This window comes from Gymnoscopelus braueri (genome assembly GCF_963280865.1).
Source record: "Gymnoscopelus braueri genome assembly, chromosome: 9".
Lineage (NCBI taxonomy): Eukaryota > Metazoa > Chordata > Actinopteri > Myctophiformes > Myctophidae > Gymnoscopelus > Gymnoscopelus braueri.
In genome coordinates, this window is record NC_137610.1 from 33,837,881 (window position 1) to 33,860,627 (window position 22,747).

At 43.4% G+C, this 22,747-nt stretch overlaps 2 protein-coding genes across 12 annotated transcripts in view; both read right to left on the minus strand.

Annotated features, from left to right (window-relative positions):
- Window positions 1-772: 772 nt before the first annotated feature.
- On the minus strand, window positions 773-13,282 carry prdm11 (PR domain containing 11). 3 transcript variants are annotated; one of them, XM_080436791.1, is made up of 8 exons: window positions 13,091-13,282; window positions 12,357-12,451; window positions 10,378-10,470; window positions 9,793-10,052; window positions 9,099-9,166; window positions 8,015-8,202; window positions 4,259-4,738; window positions 773-3,580 (listed from the first exon to the last, which is right to left on the minus strand). In XM_080436791.1, exons 3-8 carry the CDS (start codon window positions 10,406-10,408, stop codon window positions 1,419-1,421), a joined length of 3,189 nt encoding a protein of 1,062 aa, XP_080292917.1. In that variant the 5' UTR covers window positions 10,409-10,470; window positions 12,357-12,451; window positions 13,091-13,282; the 3' UTR covers window positions 773-1,418. The 3 variants fall into 3 exon arrangements, with proteins under 3 accessions (XP_080292917.1, XP_080292916.1, XP_080292918.1); XM_080436790.1 differs by lacking the exon at window positions 12,357-12,451; XM_080436792.1 differs by lacking the exons at window positions 4,259-4,738; window positions 12,357-12,451.
- An 875-nt stretch (window positions 13,283-14,157) lies between these two features.
- The window catches only part of phf21ab (PHD finger protein 21Ab), a 38,663-nt gene continuing 30,073 nt past the window's right edge, over window positions 14,158-22,747 (minus strand). For 8 of the 9 annotated variants that reach the window (XM_080438727.1, XM_080438728.1, XM_080438730.1 and 5 more), the window contains one exon: window positions 14,158-22,035. In XM_080438727.1, coding sequence (XP_080294853.1) covers window positions 20,269-22,035 — 1,767 coding nt within the window. In that variant the 3' untranslated portion in view covers window positions 14,158-20,268. The remainder of the gene's footprint in view (window positions 22,036-22,747) is intronic. The other variant, XM_080438729.1, reaches the window with a different exon arrangement.

The following is a 22,747-nucleotide window of genomic DNA, read 5'->3' on the forward strand; positions in this document are numbered from 1 at the left end:
TGTGGTTTTTAAAACATTTTGGTCTGTTTATAATCATAACATGCATACGATAAAAACGTGCAAAAAGTGAATTATCTATCAAAAGCAAAGACATTGATACAGGTTTGATAATTGTTTTCTTCTATTTTGCAAACATCATCTTTCAGTCATTGAATAATAAAGCAGAACTGTTGAAATATTGCAACAAACTAAAAACAAAGTCAAGCCACCACGATGACGTGAAGCAGGTGGACGTTTCATCCTAATGCAAAAAAAAAAAAAAGCTAACAGGAAGTTCTTTGAGCAGGAAGTACTTTGAGCCACACGTCAAACTGACTACAAATAACTTCCTGTCACGTTAAAGTGTAAGAACTGAGTATCACCATGAAGGGTTTCATATGGACTGCATAATCCTGATGATCCTCTCAAACGTTAGCTTTGGCATGAAGAACGGCTGGCATGCTAGCAGCTCCAAGGCATCACTGAAGAGCAGCCGTGAAACCTCACATTAATCCCAATTGAAACATTTCAAAGAAATTATCGGATATATCAGTCATCACAACAGTAAACACATGTATACAGCTCCTGGTATGGTAGCATAGCAGTCTAGCACCTTTTCTTCTCTGATCTTGCATTCTGTCATTATGGCACAATCATAAAATTCAGAAGAAAAATACTTCTCTTAAAAACAGGCTCAAATGCATATACATTATACAGTATATATATATATATATATATATATATATATATATATATATATATATATATATATATATATATATATATATATATATATATATACACACACAACTGTATCAGATTTCTATAAATTTCATTTAGAAATATATAGCCATGTATCACTCTTAAATGTGTCATTAAAAGACAGGCTGTCTAAATAAGAAAGCTGCCTCCAATACTCTTAAAACAATTAATTGATTGTTCTCATTAGCCGATTGGCTCCCATGGCAACAGCAAGCACTTTGAATCAGAAGCGCCAACTTATTGCCATGACAACTGTCTCTGGTCTACTTGTCGGAGATCAGTGACCATGGCTGTCTCGTTTTCTCATTCACAGGAAGCTGAAGAGCACACAATGACTGGAGCCCAGTTCACAGCGTGGTGAAGGTGTTAGGTAGAGAACTAGCTGTGACACCATGGGTAAAATTTTTGCCCATGACCTTTATTGCATGAAGTTCACTCCCTCTACCGTCTACCCTGTTTCCCCATCTCAATCCACTTTACTGGGTCATGAAATAGAAATACCCCAGGAATTATTTAAAAAAAAAAGAAAAAAAACTCCCAATGTGGGATTATTGACTTCAGACGCTTTGTGATGTTGATGGCTTTAGGACAGAGCAGGCTCTAGAGTTCACTGGGTCCTAAAGACAGTTTAATCTGAGTCACCAGTGTCCCAAAGACAGCTGTGTTTTTAGTCCCAGTCAGATATCTGGGTAGAACTCTGTGTTCACGTCCACGTTGTGCAGAACAGACTTCTGTTCAGCCGTTGACATTCTGCTCAGAACCTCAGCAGACAATGAGTAGCTGCTGCCTGACTTCTCCTCAAACCAGCTGTCCAGCGCTCGCTTGCCGTCAAAGTTGACAAGGGGAGGTCCGTTCACAGCCAGGGTCAAAAGGTCATTCATCTGGTCCAGGGTGAGCCTAGAGCGACTGTTGTTCTTCCACATCTTCTGTAGAGAGTTGCGGCCTTTATCACAGCAGGCTGTGGAGCTGGGCAGAACCCTCACCACCTGGACGATGCGGTTGAGTAAAGGGAAACGCTGCTTGTACCTGGAAATGTGACCGACAACCTCCTTGAAGCCGTTCATGCTGTAGTAGTCAGCCTTCAGGTCCCTCCACTCCCCCACCACGCTTCCCCTCGCATCCGTCCGGCCCTGGGCTTCATGTCTGACAGAGGGCAACGTCTCCAGGTGGTCAAAAATCAGCGAGATCTCATCGTCTCCATAGCCCTGCAGGTCCTCGCGGCTCCGTGGCCAGGAGCTGAGGTCTAGGACGCGGCAGGCTTGGGCCACCGGCCGGCTCTGCTGGTCCAGTCTCTGGGACAGGATGCCCTGGCTCCGCTGGCAGATCTTCTCTCGGATTGACTGGAACTTGGACTCCGCCACACGCAGGTTCTTCAGGGCCACGCCGTTGAAACTTTCCCGGAAGTTCTCCTCAAACTCCTGCAGGTACTCCCCGGGGCAGTCGACCAGCTGTCCGATCTCCAAGATGGCATCCTGGATGCGTGTGTGAACCTGTGACACCAGAAGGTAGTCTCCCTGGAAGACAAAGGCTAGGCGGGAGAAGACAGCGATGACATCCAACAGGAAGTAGATGAGCTTGACTGACTGGTAGTCCAGCAGGAACTGTAGCAGCGTCAGAGCGATGGCCGCAGCATCAGCTCTCTGAGTCTGATTGCTGATCTCCTTCAAATGAGCCACAACTTCCAGGTAGTCTTTAATCAATGCGTTCAGGACATTGGGCTCTCCGATAATCCATCGCACCGCCCGGATGTCTCCCAGGAACTCTGCCTCCTCTGAGAGGGTGGGGGCACTGGAGCGTAGCTCCGACATCATGCGGGGGGAGTAGCGGTAGAAGCTGAGCAGCTGCTTCAGGTTGTTCTCCAGGTCTTCCAGACAGGTGAGCTCCTTCCCACTGATAGCATCTAAAACTTCCAAGTGAGGCCGATGGATCATGACAGGCAGGCAGAGGATCCAGGGCAGAGTCTTCTGGATGGAGATGTATAGGCTGGCTCTCATTCCAGACGGGATGTTAGTTCCATCCACCCCTAACCCAACAACCGGCTGGTCCTGAAACCTCAGCCCCAGAACCCCGAAGGCTCGGTCCACAGCCTGGAGGTAGCCCTCCACGCTGGTCATGCCCAGTCTCTGCAGGGACAGAAACTCTGTGCTGGGACAGCCGTCACTGGAGGAGAACTGGACATAAAATGCCACTGTGTCAGAGAAGAGCTCATCGTTCTGGGCATCCATAATTACACTAAGAAACGGAGACAGACGCATCTTCTCAGCCAGGTCCTCTTTCTGGGCGCGGGCAATGTGGTGGATTAAAATCTGACAGTCGCCCTCGTTAAGATACTGATCTACCACCTTCAGGTCACATTTCCTCAGCAGCTCGGCCAGGGGTCGGAGGTCAGAGAAAGGTCGCCCCTCAAGCGCCAGATGGTAGGCGGTGTTAAACAGCAGCATCATGTTACGACACATTTCTTCGGTCTTCTCCGGGTGCATGCGGAGCTTGTACAGCTGGAGACACTTCTTGTGCAGGTTGCTCTGGCTGTGCAGTTTAATAGTGTGGATCTTAAACTGCTTGGATCCAATGATGAAGGCAGAGGTTCTAGAAGACTGGACGGTGTACTGCCGGCAGACGTGGCACCACATCTCATTGAGCGTCGGCGAGTAGCGCAGGAACCAAAACTTCTTCAGCCACTCTTGTTTGAACCGTCGGATCCTACGGCCCGACGCAGAGGCCAGTTTGGCAGCGTCGTCAACAGAGGTCAAAAGTTCTGCACTGATGGATTCGTCGGCCGAGTCCATGTCCTGGTCGTCTTCATCCAGAACCACTGGTACTGGCATCATTGGTTCAGTTCCTACAAGACAGAAATACAACCAGAATGTAAAACCTACAACAAATTTAATGAAAATTATTGTTATTATTAATATCCTGCGAACACTGTCAGAGTCTGACTTTTTTTAAACTGTTCAAACTGAAATGCTTAGTGACTGCAAATCTGAAACAAAATGAAATTAAATATTGTTATAACGTCTTTGTACTTAATAAATATACCCATGTGTATCTAATTTTTTTATAATAAGTTATTATAACAAATTATTTAAATATTATTTAAGAGTTTGAATAATAAAATGGAAGAAACATTTGAATGCTTTTAAAATATTAATTTAATGTAAATTAGAAATGACATTCACAGAAAGCTGACATTCACAACATGAAATGAAAACAAGTGCAAAGGGAAAACAGTTAGAAAACACATTCATAAAGTAAAATAAATTAGAAATGAAATCCCATAGCAAGCATTCACAGTCACACAGACACACAGGGCTCGTCCTGACGATTATGTTATTCTACACTTCAATGGAAACGTAAGAGGTAACAGGCTAGACTAATGTTTAAAGTAGAAGGTCACAGGTTCATATCCTGTTGACGTGCTGTTGAACAAGTCGCATATACCTAGTAATGATCAACCCTATGTAAAAGTCTTGTAGCTTTGGGCCGAACAGCATCAGCCTCTCTAGCTGGCTCCACCTACCTGGCAGGTCTTCCACGGGTGCTTGCTCAGGATGGGGCGGGGCCACAACCACCTCCACCTGCTGTCCACCTGCCCTGAACTGGCTTAGCTCAGCCTCCAGCTCCCTAATCCTCCTCTTCAGCCGGACACAATTGGGACAGAAGGAGGACGTGGACGGCTTCTCTTCACCCTTTTTCTCCTCTTCCTCCTCCTCCACCTTCATTTGAGGCAGGTTAACGTGAGCGCTGGAGGAGTCGAACCCAAGCCCCAGCATTGGTACTTTACATTCCCTGGTGAGATGTGAAGGCTCGATCTCCAGGGAAGCTTCAAGAACGTCTTTAAAGATCAGGTCGATTTTCTTCTTCTTGGACGGAGGATGTTCGTCTGCCTCTCCGTCTCCTGGGTGTTTGACATGTCGGCCATGCAGAGCTGCAGACCACAGACAGGGGCCTTTAGTGTCTGTCTCCAGGCCTAGATGGACACCTGATGTCGTCCCTTGGTCTGGAACACAGTGGTATTAGCACATTAGCGTACCGACACAAAGCTCCAAACGTACATGAAGACTAATAAACCTGATTAAAACGGCCACAGCACTGGACTAGTAGCGGGGGCAATGTTTATAACTGTTCAACAAAGCAAAGAAAAAAAAAGGTATGGGAAAAGGAGAAGCTAAGACAAAGTTCAACATAAACCTGAGGTGCTTACCTGCAGCGAAAAGTTCCAGGATTTTTTTTATGCTCTTCATGGGGACTTAAAGGTTCTGACAAATGGAATTCAAAAAGTCCAATCAGAACCATCTATCTCTGTGATGAAAATGTTTTAAAGAATGTTTCTTGATCCATTTTTTAATGTGGTGTAGCTTCTCAAGATCTTAGTTTCTATCTCCATTTCTTAAAGATATTTTCTAGGGATTTTCAGCTTCATTTGAGAGGAGAGTGTAGTAGAGAGACAGGAAAGGGGGAGAGATGGGCAGACATAAAAGACAAGACAGGAGCCAGAGTGGAACTCAGATCCTCACAACTCACGAGAAGTATTTCTTCATAAAGCATATTTTAGACACCATTTTAGATAGGTCACATATAGGTGTATACTGTTAATACTATAATTTAGCTGTCTGTCTCAGTTCTGAACACACTTTTATTATGTCACTGTTGGGACCAGTAAAGGAGAAAAACTCATTAAAACTCAACACTAAAACAGTCCTCAGCTACTGTACCTGGAAAGAAATGTCAAAAACATTGGAATTAACAGTTTCCAGTGAATTGTAATATAACCATAATTTATACAGTATGTAACTGATAATATTTGTTATACTGGTAATATGGAGAAACTGTTGCCTGTGATTTAAGAACAGATCATGATGACAGATCTCATCTTTATACATTTTAATGGCCCAGAGTTACAATAGGCTCAGGGGTACAATTAGGATTGGGTGCTGGATGTTAGGTTACTGAGAAGAGAATAGAACAACATGCTGCTACCAAGCTCAGCTGGAGTTCACTTCCACTCAATTCTACAAGAAAACATGATCTAGTTTAATTTGACACAAATGTTGACACATTCACAGGTTTACATATTATGGGACATGACCAAATCAGATGGATGTTGCTGAATCTGAATCAGAGAAAAACAACATTTTAAGTCTTAATTTTAAAATGTATTATATATTTGCAATTCAATTTAATTAAATTCCAATGACAAATGTGAGAGATGCAGTGGCACTCTAACAGTTTATAAAAGTTTAGAAGGTAACTAGTGAGGCACAAAGTGATGCAAACCTATTGTAATGAGACCACTGTGTCTGCATATCTGTCCACCAGAGGGTACTGGTGATTTGTCACTGATACCGTATGCATAATAGGAAGTTCAACCTCTCCTCTTGTATAGGAAGACAATAAACTACAACATCCAAAATCTTGTTATCTTGCTGTATCTAAAAAAACTATATAGCTGAATCTTCATATTATAATCCTAAAATAATGTCCTGGTTTAATTTCAAGACCAGACTATAGCTTAGACTTCCTATAACTAGCTACGACTGGCTGTGATGCCTATCTTTACATTTCTGTCCTTCACCAGTTTGAGTGACTTGTAAATGAGCAGTAAAGCTTCACTGTCATGCACAAGCATAGGGCATATTGTGCTGGTGGTTATTCATGATGGCACTCGCCCTGGGGTGTCGATTAGATCACAACAAATAAGGCAAGGTGGAGTTTTCAAGAAGAGATGCACATCCAATCAAAAGTCTAGGAGGTGCTGGACAAATGGCAGATCAACATCGAAAAAGAATAAAGTCTGCACATTGGTTCTCAGCAACATTTGAAAAAAAAATATTGCTGCTCGATTTTTTCAATCTCTCAATCTTCATCAGGTATTCCTGATACAACCTCATCTGTGCACGTTCACTTAAAGTTGTACAATGCAGAATCACAAATAACGATTTTTAGCAACCTCTGCTGGTCACTACCGTCACTGCATACAATTTCCGTAGTCCTCGATTACCCAGAATTCCATTCGTTTTCACCGGAAGCCGGAAGCGTTTCAAAAAGCGATCTTTTAATTGTTTTATACTATCTACGGATCGTTTCTCTTAGCCAGTGGAGCATTAGTTACCATGAGCTGTGCTTTCTTTTTCGATCTTCCAATCCTACATTCTCTTGAAATCAGCGTGAGGTTCCTTTTTGTTATTAGCGCGGTAGTTCCTGGCCAAACAGGAAACCGTTGCGGTATTTCCTGGCCGACGTCATGACGTCGGCCAGGACGTCGGCCACGACGTCATGACGTTGGCCAGGAACGTCATTTTCCCGGGAAAGTCCCCCCAGTCCACGTTCAATAGAAAATATATAAATAAAAGGCTTCCGGGGGTGAAATTCATGGAGTGGGTGTAGTGAAACTTTTGCCACTCACAAAAGATATACAATTTAACTTTAGTTTTGTTGAAAACATTACCTAGTATGCCTTTAACATAAAGCAAATAGTATTCTACTCAAATATACAGAACGTGCTATATAAGAAAGGATTGACTTATCGATCCATTTATTAAAGCACATTTTTTGCTTTAATAAATGAATACTTTGAAATTGATTGATTGAATACTTTATAAACAAGTTTTAAAACAGTACGGCAGTACAGTAAAATAATCAATGCAGAAGTGTATAAATGTTGCCATCTCCATGTAGGCTATAGGGAAGAAACCAGACTAGTAATAACCAAATGATTTTTACTGATTTATAACCTGATTATTCCCAGTAACTGGGGTATTCGTAGCCTGCTGCAACCCTCCTGATTTCGTGTATAAAGGGGCGTGTGTATAGAGCCGGCGAGAGACGGCGCCTGATCCCATTGGTTCACCGATCTGTCCGTCAACCCCCGCCCCGTTAACACAACATTACGAGCGACGCCCACTGCACTCTGGTTGGTTGGGAAATGAAACACTTCCTCATACCCAGTACAGGCTATAGTTGGGCCAGGCTTTTATTTTTTAGCAAAACTAAGCAATAAAAGCCTGGAGATCGAGGCTAGGGTATTCGTGATAGGCAAACTTTTTAAAAGTCTTCAAAAGTTTTCAGATATAAGAAAAAAGAAATAGCCGATATAAACGCTCACAACGACATACGCGTTGTGAGTTTTACTTTTAGACAAAATATTGGTCTAAACATCGGTAATCTGTGGTCTAGGACTCTCCAAAATCAGGATTGGACCCAAAAGTCTGGCATGGATCGCGCGTGCTCTATGACATTATGTTATTAATATAGCCACTTCCTTTCTCAGTCTCACCTGCATCCAGGTTATGGTCGATGCGTTGCTGGGAGACACTGTGCAGCCGTCTCATGTAGTCGTCACTGTACCAAACCCTTAGCCGCTCCCCAACCTTTAACCCCCGACTGACCCGGAAGTAGATATGTCCTGCATGTTGGAATGCTGTCAGGTTCCTCTCAGCTTCATCGGATGAAGTACGCACATACCTGGGAAGACAGATACATTGAGATGGACGGACAAATCGATAGATAGACAGACAGACAAGGAGAAGGTCAGATTTTTAATGAATGAGAATTACAGAGCAATCAGCTCTGATCCGAAAACTACAGCAAATGTACCACTACTGGTACTTATACAACTATAACTTCTATAACTAGAAATGTGTGCAAAACGGAAGAGGGGATATGACGTGACATGAGTTTTATTCTCTACTCATTTTCAGACCTTCTGAAGGTTAGGCAAAAGCATTTGAAAAAGTGTGGGAGGGAACACGTCTGTCTTGAGAGACTAGCCTGTTATCAGTGTGCGCAAGAAATATGATGCTGATCAGCCTGGTAGTGTGCAAGATTAGCTGCGGATAGACACACACAGGTGAACACATGAGCTCCTTGTGCAGGTAAATAACTACTGGTTGTAATGTCTGTTTTGCTTAGTTTCCGATTTATTTCATGTTCTCCAGATTTTAACCTAGTTTATAGTTTATAAATCTCCAATTATATCCACACAGTACTGGAGTGGTTCCTCTGATGTGGGTTGTCGTGATGCTATTAATACTACAGACTTTACAGAGGGGAGGGGAGACACTAGGAGAGTGAGACAATGTAGGGGGAGAACAGTGGTTGGATTTGGTCCCACTGTATGCCAGCTAAGACACATGTACTGTCAATTCATTACTCTGAGGAAGGCTCTGATAAAACAAATCTGTTTGCTGCTACCTAAATAAAAAGTACCTAAAGGACATTTCCGTGAGTGCTGGTGTTTGTCTATTTATATGAACTCTTCTGAGCTGTGCCATCAGTAAAGACACTACTTGTTGAGACTGAGTTGTGCTTGCACTGACTTCCAAACATGCAGGGCTTGTATGGTCAATGACGCTGTGTACCTCATCCAGTTGGCTCTGGCCTCATCACTGCCATCTATGGACCTGTATGTGTTATTGGCATCAACCACCTAGAAACATCCAACACAATATCAATTTATATCAATAAGTGATATTTATATGTTATTCATTCAAATATTCAGTTAAGAAATATTAAGAAATATTAGATAGATCAATAGACAGACCTGTGTCTGTCTATGGATCCTTCCATCCACCCAGGGTCTTTGAATAACTCCTTCAGCTAAGAGCCAAGACCATTAACCACATTAACCCTGGCATCCCTATTTTGGGCACATTTTCAAAATTGTCTTTTCAGCAATAAGACAAAGTACACAGGGCTTAAGTGATTAAACAGGCTGCTTTCACACTGTGTTGTATACTGGTTCTACTGGTTTTCTGTTGGTTAGGTCAGTGTTTCCCAAACAATGGGTCAGGAGTAAATATCCCCTTTTTGTAACGTGTTCTACCCCAAAAATATAAATACATTCAAAAGCTTTTCAGAAAGAAATACATAGGCCTAAATAAAAAATACTTTTAAGAAATAGTGAAAATAACAAGCTCACAACGCGTCGCAATAGGGCTTTAATTCATAATGTATTTTTGTAAGTTTGGATCCCGGGGACACACCAAATCAATCTTTTGGGTCTCGAGCTGAAAACGTTTGGGAAACTCTGGGATAGATAATACTTGTACTTACTATCCAGGAGTAGAAGCCGGTTGACTCATCCTTGTTGACCAGTTCTCCTTCATACGGGCCAAACAGTGCCCCCCTGGGGATGTTTTCATCGAGGCAGCGGACATCGGTCTCTACTCCCTCTGTGAACACCTCCAAGCCCCCGGGCACAGAGAGCGCCGCCCTGTTGGCGCTGCCGGGTGCTACAGGAGTGTCAGGGATGAAGAGGGGAGGGCCGTGGGTTGGACACTCCTTCTGAAAATACTCTTCACACTCCTCACAGACTGAAAACACACACACACACACACACACACACACACACACACACACACACACACACACACACACACACAGTACACAGTTAATGGACTCTCATACACGGACTTCAAACAAGTACAACTAAATATTCAGTTCCTACATCTGCAACATTAAAATCAAACAATAGTAAGGAGATACAAAGGGGAGAGACACAGTAGTCAGATAATATTTCCATGATCCTCGAAAGATCACGGAACGAGGTAGAGATACGAAAAGGAGTATCTCTACAAATTAACTGCTGTAAGTTTGTAAATGACAGATAAAAGTATTTCAATCAAACAGACAACTCACACCAAAGGTCTATTTCCTGGTTGCTCATCATGTTGCCATGGTGACAGTCGATTGGCAGTTTGTCTCCTTACTCCAACCCCTTCACTTCCCCCTCTGTTGACAGACAGGAAGCGTCACAAATAATTATTTTGTCACTAATTATAATGTAATTATCACATGCTCATGCTTTTATTTGACCTATGTAAGAGTGATAAAAGGACAGAGACTACGGCAGTAAACCAATTGACACAATTAAGATAAAAGTCCTATGGTGTCAAACATGGACCAAAACTCTGCCGCCAAACACGGTAGCTTCAGGTAGAATTCTCAGCTGAGGAGACAGTTTATCTGGGTGCAATGGAACCAAAACAAAGAGTAAAAAACTGTTAACATTCAACAGTTCCCAGAATGACTGCATAGTAACAACATGGGCAAAGTCCGTCAACCCGAGAATATTCCACTGAAATCTGGCCCAGATTATTCACAGTATTTTGGTGTTTTTTCACTGTTTGTTTTGGTTGCCAAAAAACATCACAGATGTATCTAAAACAACAGTGAAAACACCAAAATACAGCGAGAAAGCAATGTGTCTCTGCAGGTAAACACCACTATACACCAGTGGCTGTTCTGCTGGTATAGAGGGTAATGTATTTATTGTTTTGCTATGTAAACACAGTGCAAAGCTATACTATGCCTTTAAGCATGACATCTCCAGAAGTGAGGTAATAACAGCAATATTATATTAAAATATGAACTTTGTCTTCATTGACAGCAATGTTAAAATATTGATTAAAGTGTTCATTAACCACTTAACCCCCATATACTTTTTTGACCGTGATCCCCCAGGTGCCTATCCTTGGTCCTGCCTTTTTTCACTCTACACTAAATCTCTTTGCTGAAAATAGCTGATCTACAAGTTCACAACATGCTTGTACAGTAGATCTGCTATTTTCACTGAATTCCATTTAACAGGACGTTCATGAAAGTCCTTGCGGGCTTGTTTCCAATGAGGGCCTGTGAGCAATTAGGGGTTAAGAGTCTTGCTCAGGGACAAATTTCATTTCATCGACACATATGCTGGCGTGGCCTGGAATCATACCTGGGGCAACCAGGGCCTCTGGCTCCCTAGGCGGGCTCACTAACCACTCAGCTATAGCCGCCCCTTATATGACATATACCCAGCAAAGGGAGGCTATATGATTCATGTGTTTAAAAGCTATTTCTTCATTGTCTTTGTGAACAAATAAGGTTATGTGATGGATATATTATCACTTGGCATTCATCATTGCCCTCATATCCAACCTCTGGCTGACAAGCCTGCCCTCAGTTGGATGAGTTCAGGCACATTAATGCCCTGTTATGCCACAAAAAGTTGGAAAAATTTAGATATAATGTTTCTGCCCAACAGGCACAAATTCTCTAGAAGATTTTATGACAGGATTTTATTTATTTTAAAGGGCATTTCACTAACATGTTTATTGAATCCATAATATCTCAATCAGTTCCCCCAAAAATATATTAAGAGTTTGCTTAATCATTTGAATTAACTGTATTGCATGCATACATTCAGCTTGCATAAATAATGACATGAATTGCATATATAATTGCATGCATAAATTCAGCAAAAGATAATAATGCAAGCATGCATGGCCAAAGACTCACTGAGAGATACTGCTGTAACGTGGGTTTACAATTACTTTTTGTATTTTGTATCTATCTGTATTGCATACAGTATGCATTTAATACAATGTTACTAGGCTCTGATGAAATTCAAATACAGAAAAAACAAACACATGAAAACTTAATGAATAATGTATCTAGGCTATAGTATTTAGATTACAGACTGCAGTGAAAAGGTGTCTCGGAGAAACAGTCAGCCTAATGTACACTGCCCTGCCCTCAAAATCAATTTATAGTCGTTGTCACTTGCCAAATGGAAGAGATTAACAAGGCGTTGTTGTAGCTTGTAGATCAGTTATTTTTCACAAGAGACAACGTACCACGGCACGGACTAGTATTTTGGCTCCATGCAGTGACCTGTCAGACCAGGATGCCTCGGTGACTTGAGGTCAGCGCTCTCACTGTCACACGTTCACTGTCACAACATAGAACACACACTGCTGGCATGTTTACTGTATATTTCATAACATTATTAGACAGAGTGACTACCAAGGATTCCGCTTTAAGAAACAATGAACTTACGCCGCTTCATAAAGACATTGTTACTGAGGTTAAAGGCTGCGCATAATAATTATATATCCAGTTGACAGATTTACATTTTTGCCTTTTGTTTCCTGGCCGACAGGATTGAGCAATGTGTTTTTCATGAATCACTAACATAACACGCGTTACATAATGATGAACGATCGTATACTGTGTTATTACTGTTATTATTACGATCGTTACAACGCATCGGACAGACTTCTAAAAAAACGTGCCATTTGTCCAGATGTGAAGTCTCAGGTTTGGCTTTTAAAAAAGGAAAAACAAGAGGACTACAGAATCAAAGACAATAAGTGGAAGAGACAGAGAGTTCCATTGAAGTTTGAACACATCTATATTTCAACAGTATAAGTGAATCCACAGACTATTTTTGGTGTGTGTTTTTTAGGTGAATAAAACAGGCGCTGTGTCGTAGTTTGCAGCTTTCAGTCTGCAGGCTGTTGGCAATCTGCCTGCCGTTTTCGGAAGCCATTTTCATTTTGGCCACATTGGCGACTAAAACACAACTCACCTTCTGGAGAGAGAAAAAGCCCCCCCTTACGCTCCAGACCCTCCCCCGGTCCTTGTGCTCTGACCGGCGGGTCGCTGACTCACTGGTCGCACTGGTTCCACTGGGTTTGCAGCCTGGGCGACGCGAAGTTTCTCCCCCTCCTCCCGGTAGTTATTGCATCGAGTCGGTCGCCTGCTGGAGCTTTGACCACCATTTTTTATCACAGGAAATGACATGGAAAAACGGAAGAAAGAAAGAAGCCGATTGCAAAAAAAAATAAAGTTTTTTTTATTTGTGTATTATTCGGCTTTTCTAGGTCCCCCGTAGCCCACCTCGGGGCGCCCTCTGCCATTACATTACTGGCCACACACTGTCTGCCACATTTCTTTTTGGTTTGATTTTGTTGAGGCATTTCTGTCATTAGACAGTGGTTCTCAAACCTTTTAATTTCAAACACCCCCACAACTCTGAGAGTGTACAAATGGAACCCATTTGTACACTCTCAAGAGTTACAGACCTGGCTGTAAGGGTCCATTTGGAACCCCCTCAAGGAACGATGAGGGTCCATGGGCCCCTAGAGAACCACTGCATTAGACAGTGGAGTGAGACTTTGGGATTCGATCCCATGACGTCATGATAAGGTCTTATTGGTTGATGATCCATCAGTAGCCTACAGCCAATGTCAAAAATGTCCCTCACCTGAACAATATACTGTCTAGGCTATAACACAATGAACATCTTATCCCAACTTCCACAGATTATGCAGTGATTCTCAACCCTTTTAAATTCAAGGACCCCCGGTTTATTTGCAATTGATAAAAGCTTTTTTTAAATCTTTGGGACCCCAATCTACACTGTAAAAATAATATAATTAAACTCGGAGCATGTACAGATGGAACCAAATGGAGGTCCATTTTGTGCCATTTGTTCATGCTCAGAGTTATTGATCACGCCGCAAGTGTCCATTTGGTTCCTATCAATCATAGCTGGGGACCTCTCAAGGGGACCTGGGATCTTACGCTGCGAACCAGTGCCTCAGACAACAGCTCAAAAGAACATTAAGAACAAAGCCACAACTCTACACGGGCTGATTTTCACAATTTATTAACAAAATGATAAAATAAATAAATACAAATTGATCAAATGCTCCTAATATCAATGTGTCCCCATGTGCCCTACAGTATTGTCTAAACACTGCATACAAGACGGAGGTAAGAAACCCAGCAGACCAATGACAACAGGCCAACACAAAAACAACTTCTGGAACAGAAAAAGAAAAGAAAAAAAAAGTTGAAAAATTAAACAGTCCTTTCCAAAATTATTATGAAAAAATACAAACAATTATACAAATATTCAGATTGTGTAATTTACCAATTTACACATTATTCAGCACAGCAGATGAACTGGTACTGTACTTGTATCGCTACAATGCATCTCACCAAAATGGAAGATAATTAAAAAAGACATTTTTTATTTTTTGCACTCAATACACCCCCAACGGACTCAGCAGTGGATGAGGTAAAAAAGCTGAAGGTGTGAATGACGGAGGGGTGATAGGATGAGAGTCGATGGACAACACTAGAAGGCCACAGTCATGACTGCCATCATCTGGAGAACAAACCCCAAACACAACAACAACAACACTCTGCTAAACCAATAAAAAAAACAATCAAACTGGAGATGAATCTTATCTATGAAATGCATAAAAATAATTGTTTTCCCCTTTTTAATTCCTGTTTGATAGAAGATGCCGAGAGAAGTTTTGGTGAATGCACACAATGCTGAGAAGTGACAGCCAGCCGGCAGATATGTAGCCAATACATACATGCAGGCTTCCAGATAAAAGAATAAAAAATAAAGTACATTTCAAATGTTCTTTGGATATACTGGTTTGTATAGTCTGAGGATAGGAACGAAGGGGTTGTTCTCATCTATTCTAGAGAAACATGACCTCTCCACCAACGCTAACCAGCGTTGTGCATCAACCAAACCTTGAAAAAGATTCAGTCCTGCAGACAGACAGCACAGAACAACAGTGCATAATAACTGTCAAAGTTCATGATTAGCGCGGGTTTCTACATTGGACAGACATTTAAGCTTAATTTATACTCCATCGCACGGCGGTGATGGTGGTCAAAAAGATCAGTTATTTTTGGAAATCGATTAGTGCTGTCTGTGCAGGACAGACTGAGGCAAGACAATGAGCTTTCCTGGTTTCCCACCAAGCCTCTGGATGGAGAGCTGTGTCGGCTTAACACAATAAAAACACCACATAGAACACTATATGACAACAAAATCAGTGGACACCCTTTGTAATTAATGTATCTAATAGATGGCCTTTATTGCAGCGAATGGAGCTACAATGACAGACAAATGTGTGCTTCCAATTTTGAGGCATCAGTTTGCGGACAATCTCCCCCTGCCCCCAGGCTTGAACACCAAATGCAAGCCAGACGTAATCGCCCAACATCAAGTGTCCAACCACACTGCTCTTGTGGCTGAATGGAGGCAAATTGCAGCAGCAATGTTCCAATTAGTTAAATGCATTCCAGAACAGTGGAGAATGTTACATTGTCATTTTGAAACAGGAAACAGCCTGTTACCACAAAATTGGAAGCACACAATTGTCTAGATGAATGTCATTGCAGCTGTAGCATAAAATCTCCATTCACTGGAACCAAGGGTATTAATTAGAAACACTTATTAGAAAGGGTGTCCACTGATATAGTGTATGTAGTAACTATGCGAATACCATAGTTTGCATGTTAGGAACAATAACTTGGTAAACATATTAGTAACATAGTTACCTAAGATAACATGGTAAAATGATTCACCTGTTAGTAATGTTACTGATAGCATGTTAACATGCAACATAGTTGACATGATAGTGAGAAGTGTGGTATTGTGTACTGTGTGTAGTTGTAGAAAGTATAGTTGTACATGGTGCAATTTTCAAGGGTGTGGTTAGGTTGTTCAAATATGGTGCATCTATAGAGGGTGTAGTTGTAGAGGCTGACTGCCCTGTTAAATCTTTGTTACCACAAGGTCAAATAAAGTGAAAAGTGAATTTCAAATACAAAATTATAATAAAAGATTTACAAAATGAAAGCCCCAAAGCATAATATGTATATCAAAAAGGTTTGACAAAATGTTGTATAAAAACTTGCATAAGAAGGCATGCTTTCCACCTTGCTGATTGGTCAGATTGGTTGCTCGTTGGGCCTTGTTCTGACCAATCAGCGTGCGGTTTTGTTTGTTCATTCCAAATGTACGCAGTCAACATGGCCTGACTTAGATTCAACACAGTGAAATCTTGAACCCTGTTTACACCTGGCATCAACTTGTCTCACATCTGCATATTTATCCAAATTCCCATTTACACCTTACAATTAAAATGTGTTCCTGGTGTATACACTGAAATCAGATCTCTTTTTCTCATGCAAAATACAACCTGCTGTGCTTGTGACTTCCTCCTAGTATTTACATATTTTAGAAAGAGGACAAGCACATACAGTACACTATTATTTTCTAGAAACACAATCATCTGACTTTTTTTTTTTTTTTAATAAATCACAATTTAAAAAACTCAACTGGTAGTTAATATTATCTTCTTTTTTTTGTTCTTCAGGTCCATTACCTGCTTCCTTTCACATAGTAGTTGTATGTGGTTTATAACATTTCAGTTCATCACTAATCCCAGGTCTAATGCCAGGTCTAAATGGGTTCAAACTCCATTGTGAGGAAAGGATGAGCAATTTGACAGAAAATAGATGGATTGAGACCAGCCTTCAGTAGAGATGTTATTAATATTAAAATTAATATTAATACTGGCCAAAACGAAAAGTGCTTAAAATAAGACAAACCCTCTAGTCACCATGACAACCATTTACTGACAGAAGGTGCAAACCTGAAAGTCAGATCTTTAAAAAAGAATAAAGGAAACAGATTTAAGGCAACTGCTAATCCCAACACAAAAATCACTATCTGATCAAATCAACAGCATCCTGGGAAATAAAGTTCCAACTTGCATTGACAACCTGCAGTCTAAAAGTGAAGAGAGACTGGATCTATGTTGTGCTCTAAATGTGGAACATACAAGACAGGATGGAAGGAGAAATACAGATGAACAGACAGACAGACAAACAGACAGGAACAATCAGAGAGACAGACAGACAGAGGGCTGTAGAGGAGTAGCTGTTTGTAGCGTTAGTAAGGTTTAAATGAGTCACAGTGCAACAAGTCAAGACAAATATTAAATCTGCTGTTTGAAGAAAGAAAGGCACTCCATGTACCTAGAGAGGGAACCAGCCACAGACGCCGTGTTTAAACATGTACAAGGACGTGATGTCACTAACTCACTGAGGATTGTTCCTGTCCAGAGCAGTTCACACACATGCAAGAGAAAAATAATGCATGAAATTCTCAAGGATCTGTAGTTAAAAATAACAAAAAAAAAGAAAAAATATTGTAGTTGTGTTATAGTTAGAATTGCATCTTTTGGTCAAACAGTCCATTCCCTTCAAAAATAAAATGGCTCAAATCAGTAAATATCAAGAGGGGGAGACATTAATCACAGAACAACATGTTACCATGTACCAGAACATGAAGACAATGTTTCCTCCAACAGATGTCTGTGGAAATTCCTGTCTGGGGGCCGTCTGGCTGAAGTCTGATTGACATGCTGTGTTAGCCAATCAGATGGTGGCTAGGATATGCTGATATGGTCAACATAATATCATATTGATATGGAACAGTACCACATCCTTAATTTCTTAATCACTTGTTTTGCTAGATAAAGGTCTTCAGAATCTCTACATCATATCCAATCCACCTCCATTTCTACAATTCTTTACATATTTACTCAGACCAATCATCCAAAGGATATTATTCTGATTCCATTTTGTAGCAAAACCAAACATGTAAAAAAAAAAAAAGGATGATGAATACACATTATAGTGACTGTAATATTCAAATGAAGCTAAATATTCTACAGAGTTCATTGCAACTCGAGGCACACAGATCAAAGGGTTTGTTAACGATCATAGCCTATCAGCCAATCAGAATTTCCGATCAGTCAAGATCAATCTGAAAGACAGGGCCAAATGAACTCACCCAATTTCAGCCCAGTGACTGATATGTATATGTTCCATACAGAAAAAGTATGTGAGAGTATGTGTGTGTGTGTGTGTGTGTGTGAGTGTGTGTGTCTGTTGCGAGAGGGGTGATTAAGTTCAGGCATTCCTCCTGAAACATGAACTAGACAGACAGGAGCAGGTTTCAGTCATACAAAAATATTGGCAAGTTGGGGATAAACTCACATTACAACAAAGAGATGCATACTCTGTTTTAGTTCCATATGTAACGTACAAAAAGCTCTTCAGCACTTATTTGTTATGCAGCAAGCTTGTGCTTTAAGTCTGAGGGTTTGTGGTATTTCTCCCTTCACAGCAGGTTCATACAACAAACCCTCCCTCATCGAGGAAAAAAAAGTAACTTTTAGGTTATTGTTTATCGTGCTCTCCCTCTCTCTCTCCTGTGTGTCTGGGGGGGAAATGGTATAAGATTCTTAACTACACAATGTCAATCAACTTGATCACTTGATCTCTCAATACAGTAAGTAGACTTTGTCCCTGCTGGATTTGGATACAATAGCATTTTGGCAGTTCAGAATTCAACAGAAATATACAGAATGCAAGGATCACCACTTTTAAAAGAGGATTCCTTTGTGTTAAACAACGCCAGTCCAACATACGTACATCTTTCACTACAGACTGGGTTCAAGGACACAGAAAGCACTTATTTCTGGAGACTAGGAAGACCTGAATATCTTTTCCTATAAAAAAAAAACAAACACAGCCCAGATAGATAAGTTTTGTGTGTTGACATTGCAATATTGCAATTTTTCACATTTAGTGCTCACAGTTGACACACTTGACTCACAAAATGAAACTCAATCACTACACTTGACCGACACCACTGAAAACATCTGTTAGGCTAACCACACGCATTCAATTTCCTCTTCATATCGACACAAACCCCACATCCTCCCTCGCTAGCTAGCTCAGCTTTCTACAGCACCAAACCTTTTAAGTATTAACTCTTTAGCGTCTGATTCTGCCTGAAGTGGTGGGCTGGGGGTGGGGGTAGGCAACTGTCTGTTGAATTACCATGAACGTCCAACCCCTGGCGTTATAAAAAAATACTGAATAGAGGGCATGGAACTGGTGCATCAAGTGGTGACATAAGGATGAGAGGGGTCTAGTTCAATGCCCTGGCACTGAACCACACCCACAGCCAAACCCCACCACCCACACCTCTTTAGACAGCACCAGAACTGCACCTAATTTATGGCTCTTTTCGACTACAAGAACTCAGTGAACCGTGCCATGAAACACATTTCACGGGTTCTGGATTTGTTTCCATACGCTACGGCTCAGTTTCAGATAAGGTTCTCAGAACCTAACTTGGGCCCTGCTCAGGAGGTGGTACTAACCCTGAGAACCCAGAACTCATACTTTCAAAATGTTTAGAAAATTGCCGATCTAAAAGTTCACGACGTGTCACATTGCGACGCGTTGAGAGCTTGTACAAAGCTTTTTTCAATTAATTCTTTAATGACGTAACCCCCCCTTCAGGGGTGGTTCTGGTTATAATAGAAATGTAAACAAAAGAAAACAAAACATCACAGAACTTCACAGGTTCTGGAGTTTCAGGATATGGAAGGTTCTAGGTTTCCCTTCATAGTCGAAAAGAGCCATGAGTTCCCTCACCGAATGACAGCTCTAGAAGCCTGCTTGTCATCATAGCCCTGCTCCCTCAGAGCCCCACCCACAGTAGAACCCCACACCTTTTAAATGAGGCCCCCTTTACAAACCCCTGCCCACTCCCGCTGTAGTAGCAGGCACACACTGGTGTCGCAGCGGCTCAAATCAACCTTTCACGTTTCCCTCCATACATTTTCCTACTTGTTGGCATGACAACACTGGGACATAACCGTTAACCTTTGGGGTTCGTGGGTTATGTGAGCTGGGCTGTGGCTCTACCACTGACACAGTCTGACAATACGATGCAAACAAACAACATTTATACAGATTGGCAACTTCAGGGCGCCATACGGCGCAAGCGAAAAGTCTTTTTTGTTGTTTTTTTATATATATGTTTTAGATTCGGCAGCTCAGAGACATTAGCGTTTCTTTTTTTTACTTTTTACTGTCCGCACTGCTGAGCAGGGCTGGCAAAGAATGCTGGGAAGGTTCTGAGGTTTTGCCGTTGTTGCCGTTAGCGACCTCTTCCTGTTTCGTCTCCGCTACAGTCTCTGGGCTGCCGGCGGCCATCTTCGTGTCAGAAATGTTAGGGGTGTGGCTAGACCCACTGTCGGAGCAGCCGTTGGTCGTTGCTACTGTAACTGCCACCAAGGAGGAGCCCGGGTCAGGGTTGGCCAATTGGCCGGCTTCAGTCTCCACCCTCACCACTAAACCCACCCCAAGTCCCACCCTAGCAGGGCTGTTAGCCGATTGGCTGGCAGGTTCCTGTGGAGGAGCCTTACCCTTGCTGTCACCTCCACCTGTCTCAGAGACGACTCCTCCTGCTCCTCCTGTCTGGCTGCTGCTTTCAGCACCTCCATCCTCCTCCTCCTCCTTTCGGTCTCCATCAGCCTTCTCATCAGAGACATAACTGGCCCCACCCACACAGCTGACTTCAGCCACACCAATGGTCACTGCCACACTGCTGACCACGCTCACATCCTTGGACTGGCCCCTGGCTGTGTCGGCCTCCTGGCCCCTGGCCATGTCAGACTCCTGGCCTCTAGCTGTGTCGGCGTCCTGGCCCCTGGCCATGTCAGACTCCTGGACCCTAGCTGTGTCGGCAACATGGACGCTGGCTGTGTCGTCAACATGGGCGCTGGCTGTGTCGGCTCCCTGGCCCCTGGCTGTGTCGGCTCCCTGGCACCTGGCTGTGTCGGCTCCCTGGCCCCTGGCTGTGTCGGCTCCCTGGCCCCTGGCTGTGTCGGCTTCCTGGCCCCTGGCTGTGTCAGCCCCCGGGACTCTGGCTGTGTCAGCCCCCGGGACCATGGCTATGTCAGCCCCCGGGACCCTTGCTGTGTCAGTCCCCGGGACCCTGGCTGTGTCAGTCCCTGGGACCCTGGCTGTGTCGGCACTCTGGCTCCTGGCTGTATCGGGTCCCTGGGCCGTGGCTGCATCGGGTCCCTGAGCCCTGGCTGTATCGTGTCCCTGAGCCTTGGCTGTATCGGGGACCTGCGCCCTGGCTGTATCGGGGACCTGCGCCCTGGCTGCATCGGGGACCTGCGCCCTGGCTGTATCGGGGACCTGCGCCCTGGCTGCATCGGGGACCTGCGCCCTGGCCGCATCAGGGACCTGCACCCTGGCTGTATCAGGTCCCTGCGCCCTGGCTATATCGGGGACCTGCGCCCTGGCTGTATCGGGGACCTGCACCCTGGCTGTATCGGGGACCTGCACCCTGGCTATATCGGGGACCTGCGCCCTGGCTGTGTCGGGGACCTGCACCCTGGCTGTATCGGGGACCTGCACCCTGGCTGTATCAGGTCCCTGCGCCCTGGCTGTATCGGGTCCGTGAGCCCTGGCTGTATCGGGTCCGTGAGCCCTGGCTGTATCGGGTCCCTGCACCCTGGCTGTATCGGGTCCGTGAGCCCTGGCTGTATCGGGTCCCTGAGCCCTGGCTGTATCAGGTCCCTGAGCCCTTGCTGTATCAGGTCCCTGAGCCCTTGCTGTATCGGGGCCCTGTGCACTGGCTGTATAGGGTCCCAGAGCCTTGGCTGTATCGGGGCCCTGAGCCCTGACTATATCGGGCCCTTGGGACTGGCTCTCTCCCAGGGCCTGGTTGAAGTTGAAGGCCTGAATGAGGCGGACTAGATGTTTTACCTTGTCCAGCGAAAACTGCATTTCCTTCTGTCTAGACAGAATGCCGTTCTTGGTCTCCATACATTTCTATTGAAGGGGAGCACAGAGACACAATGTCAAAGGAATGTTACCGGTTGTTTACCGGTTAGATTACTTTAGACAGGACTGAAGTCACATGAGAACCCCCCCAGAAGTGGATAGTAATAAGTTACATTTAGTCAGTTAGATTTACTTAAGCAACGTTTTGAATAAATGTAACTTGTATGAGTAGTTTTAATGAAACTTTAATGCATTTAAAAAAGTTTTTTTACTCAAAAGTAAAATATTCAGGGGTGCACATAACTTTTTAGGTCTAGTACTCAGAAGAGCACCTGGAGATGTGACTTGGTGTGCACCAAATAAATGGTCCCGTCCCGTTTTGTCAACGGGACGGGGGGGGGGGGGATTCAGCACGGTGCCCACCGGGACAGTTTTGTGAACGGGGGGGTGCTGCGCGAGAAAAAAGGACGCTCTGCTTCCAAATTCGCCAAATCCACCGTTTTTCAGTTTTTTTTCTTCTCACGCCATTTGGTGAACCCCCCAAGGTTGGTGCCCTGTGCTGTGCTGCTTTTATCCGCCAGATTGGGACGTTCACGGCATATTTTGCACCATTACGGTGCGTTCATCATCGGTGAGAGTGCCTCTAACAGCCGCTGCTGGCTGCGTGCAGCGAGCTGCGATGCGAGGCAACACTCACACAATCACGTGCAGCATGCGTCCCCTCCCCCTGCGCCTAATGGCTGTACATGGGGCCGACGCG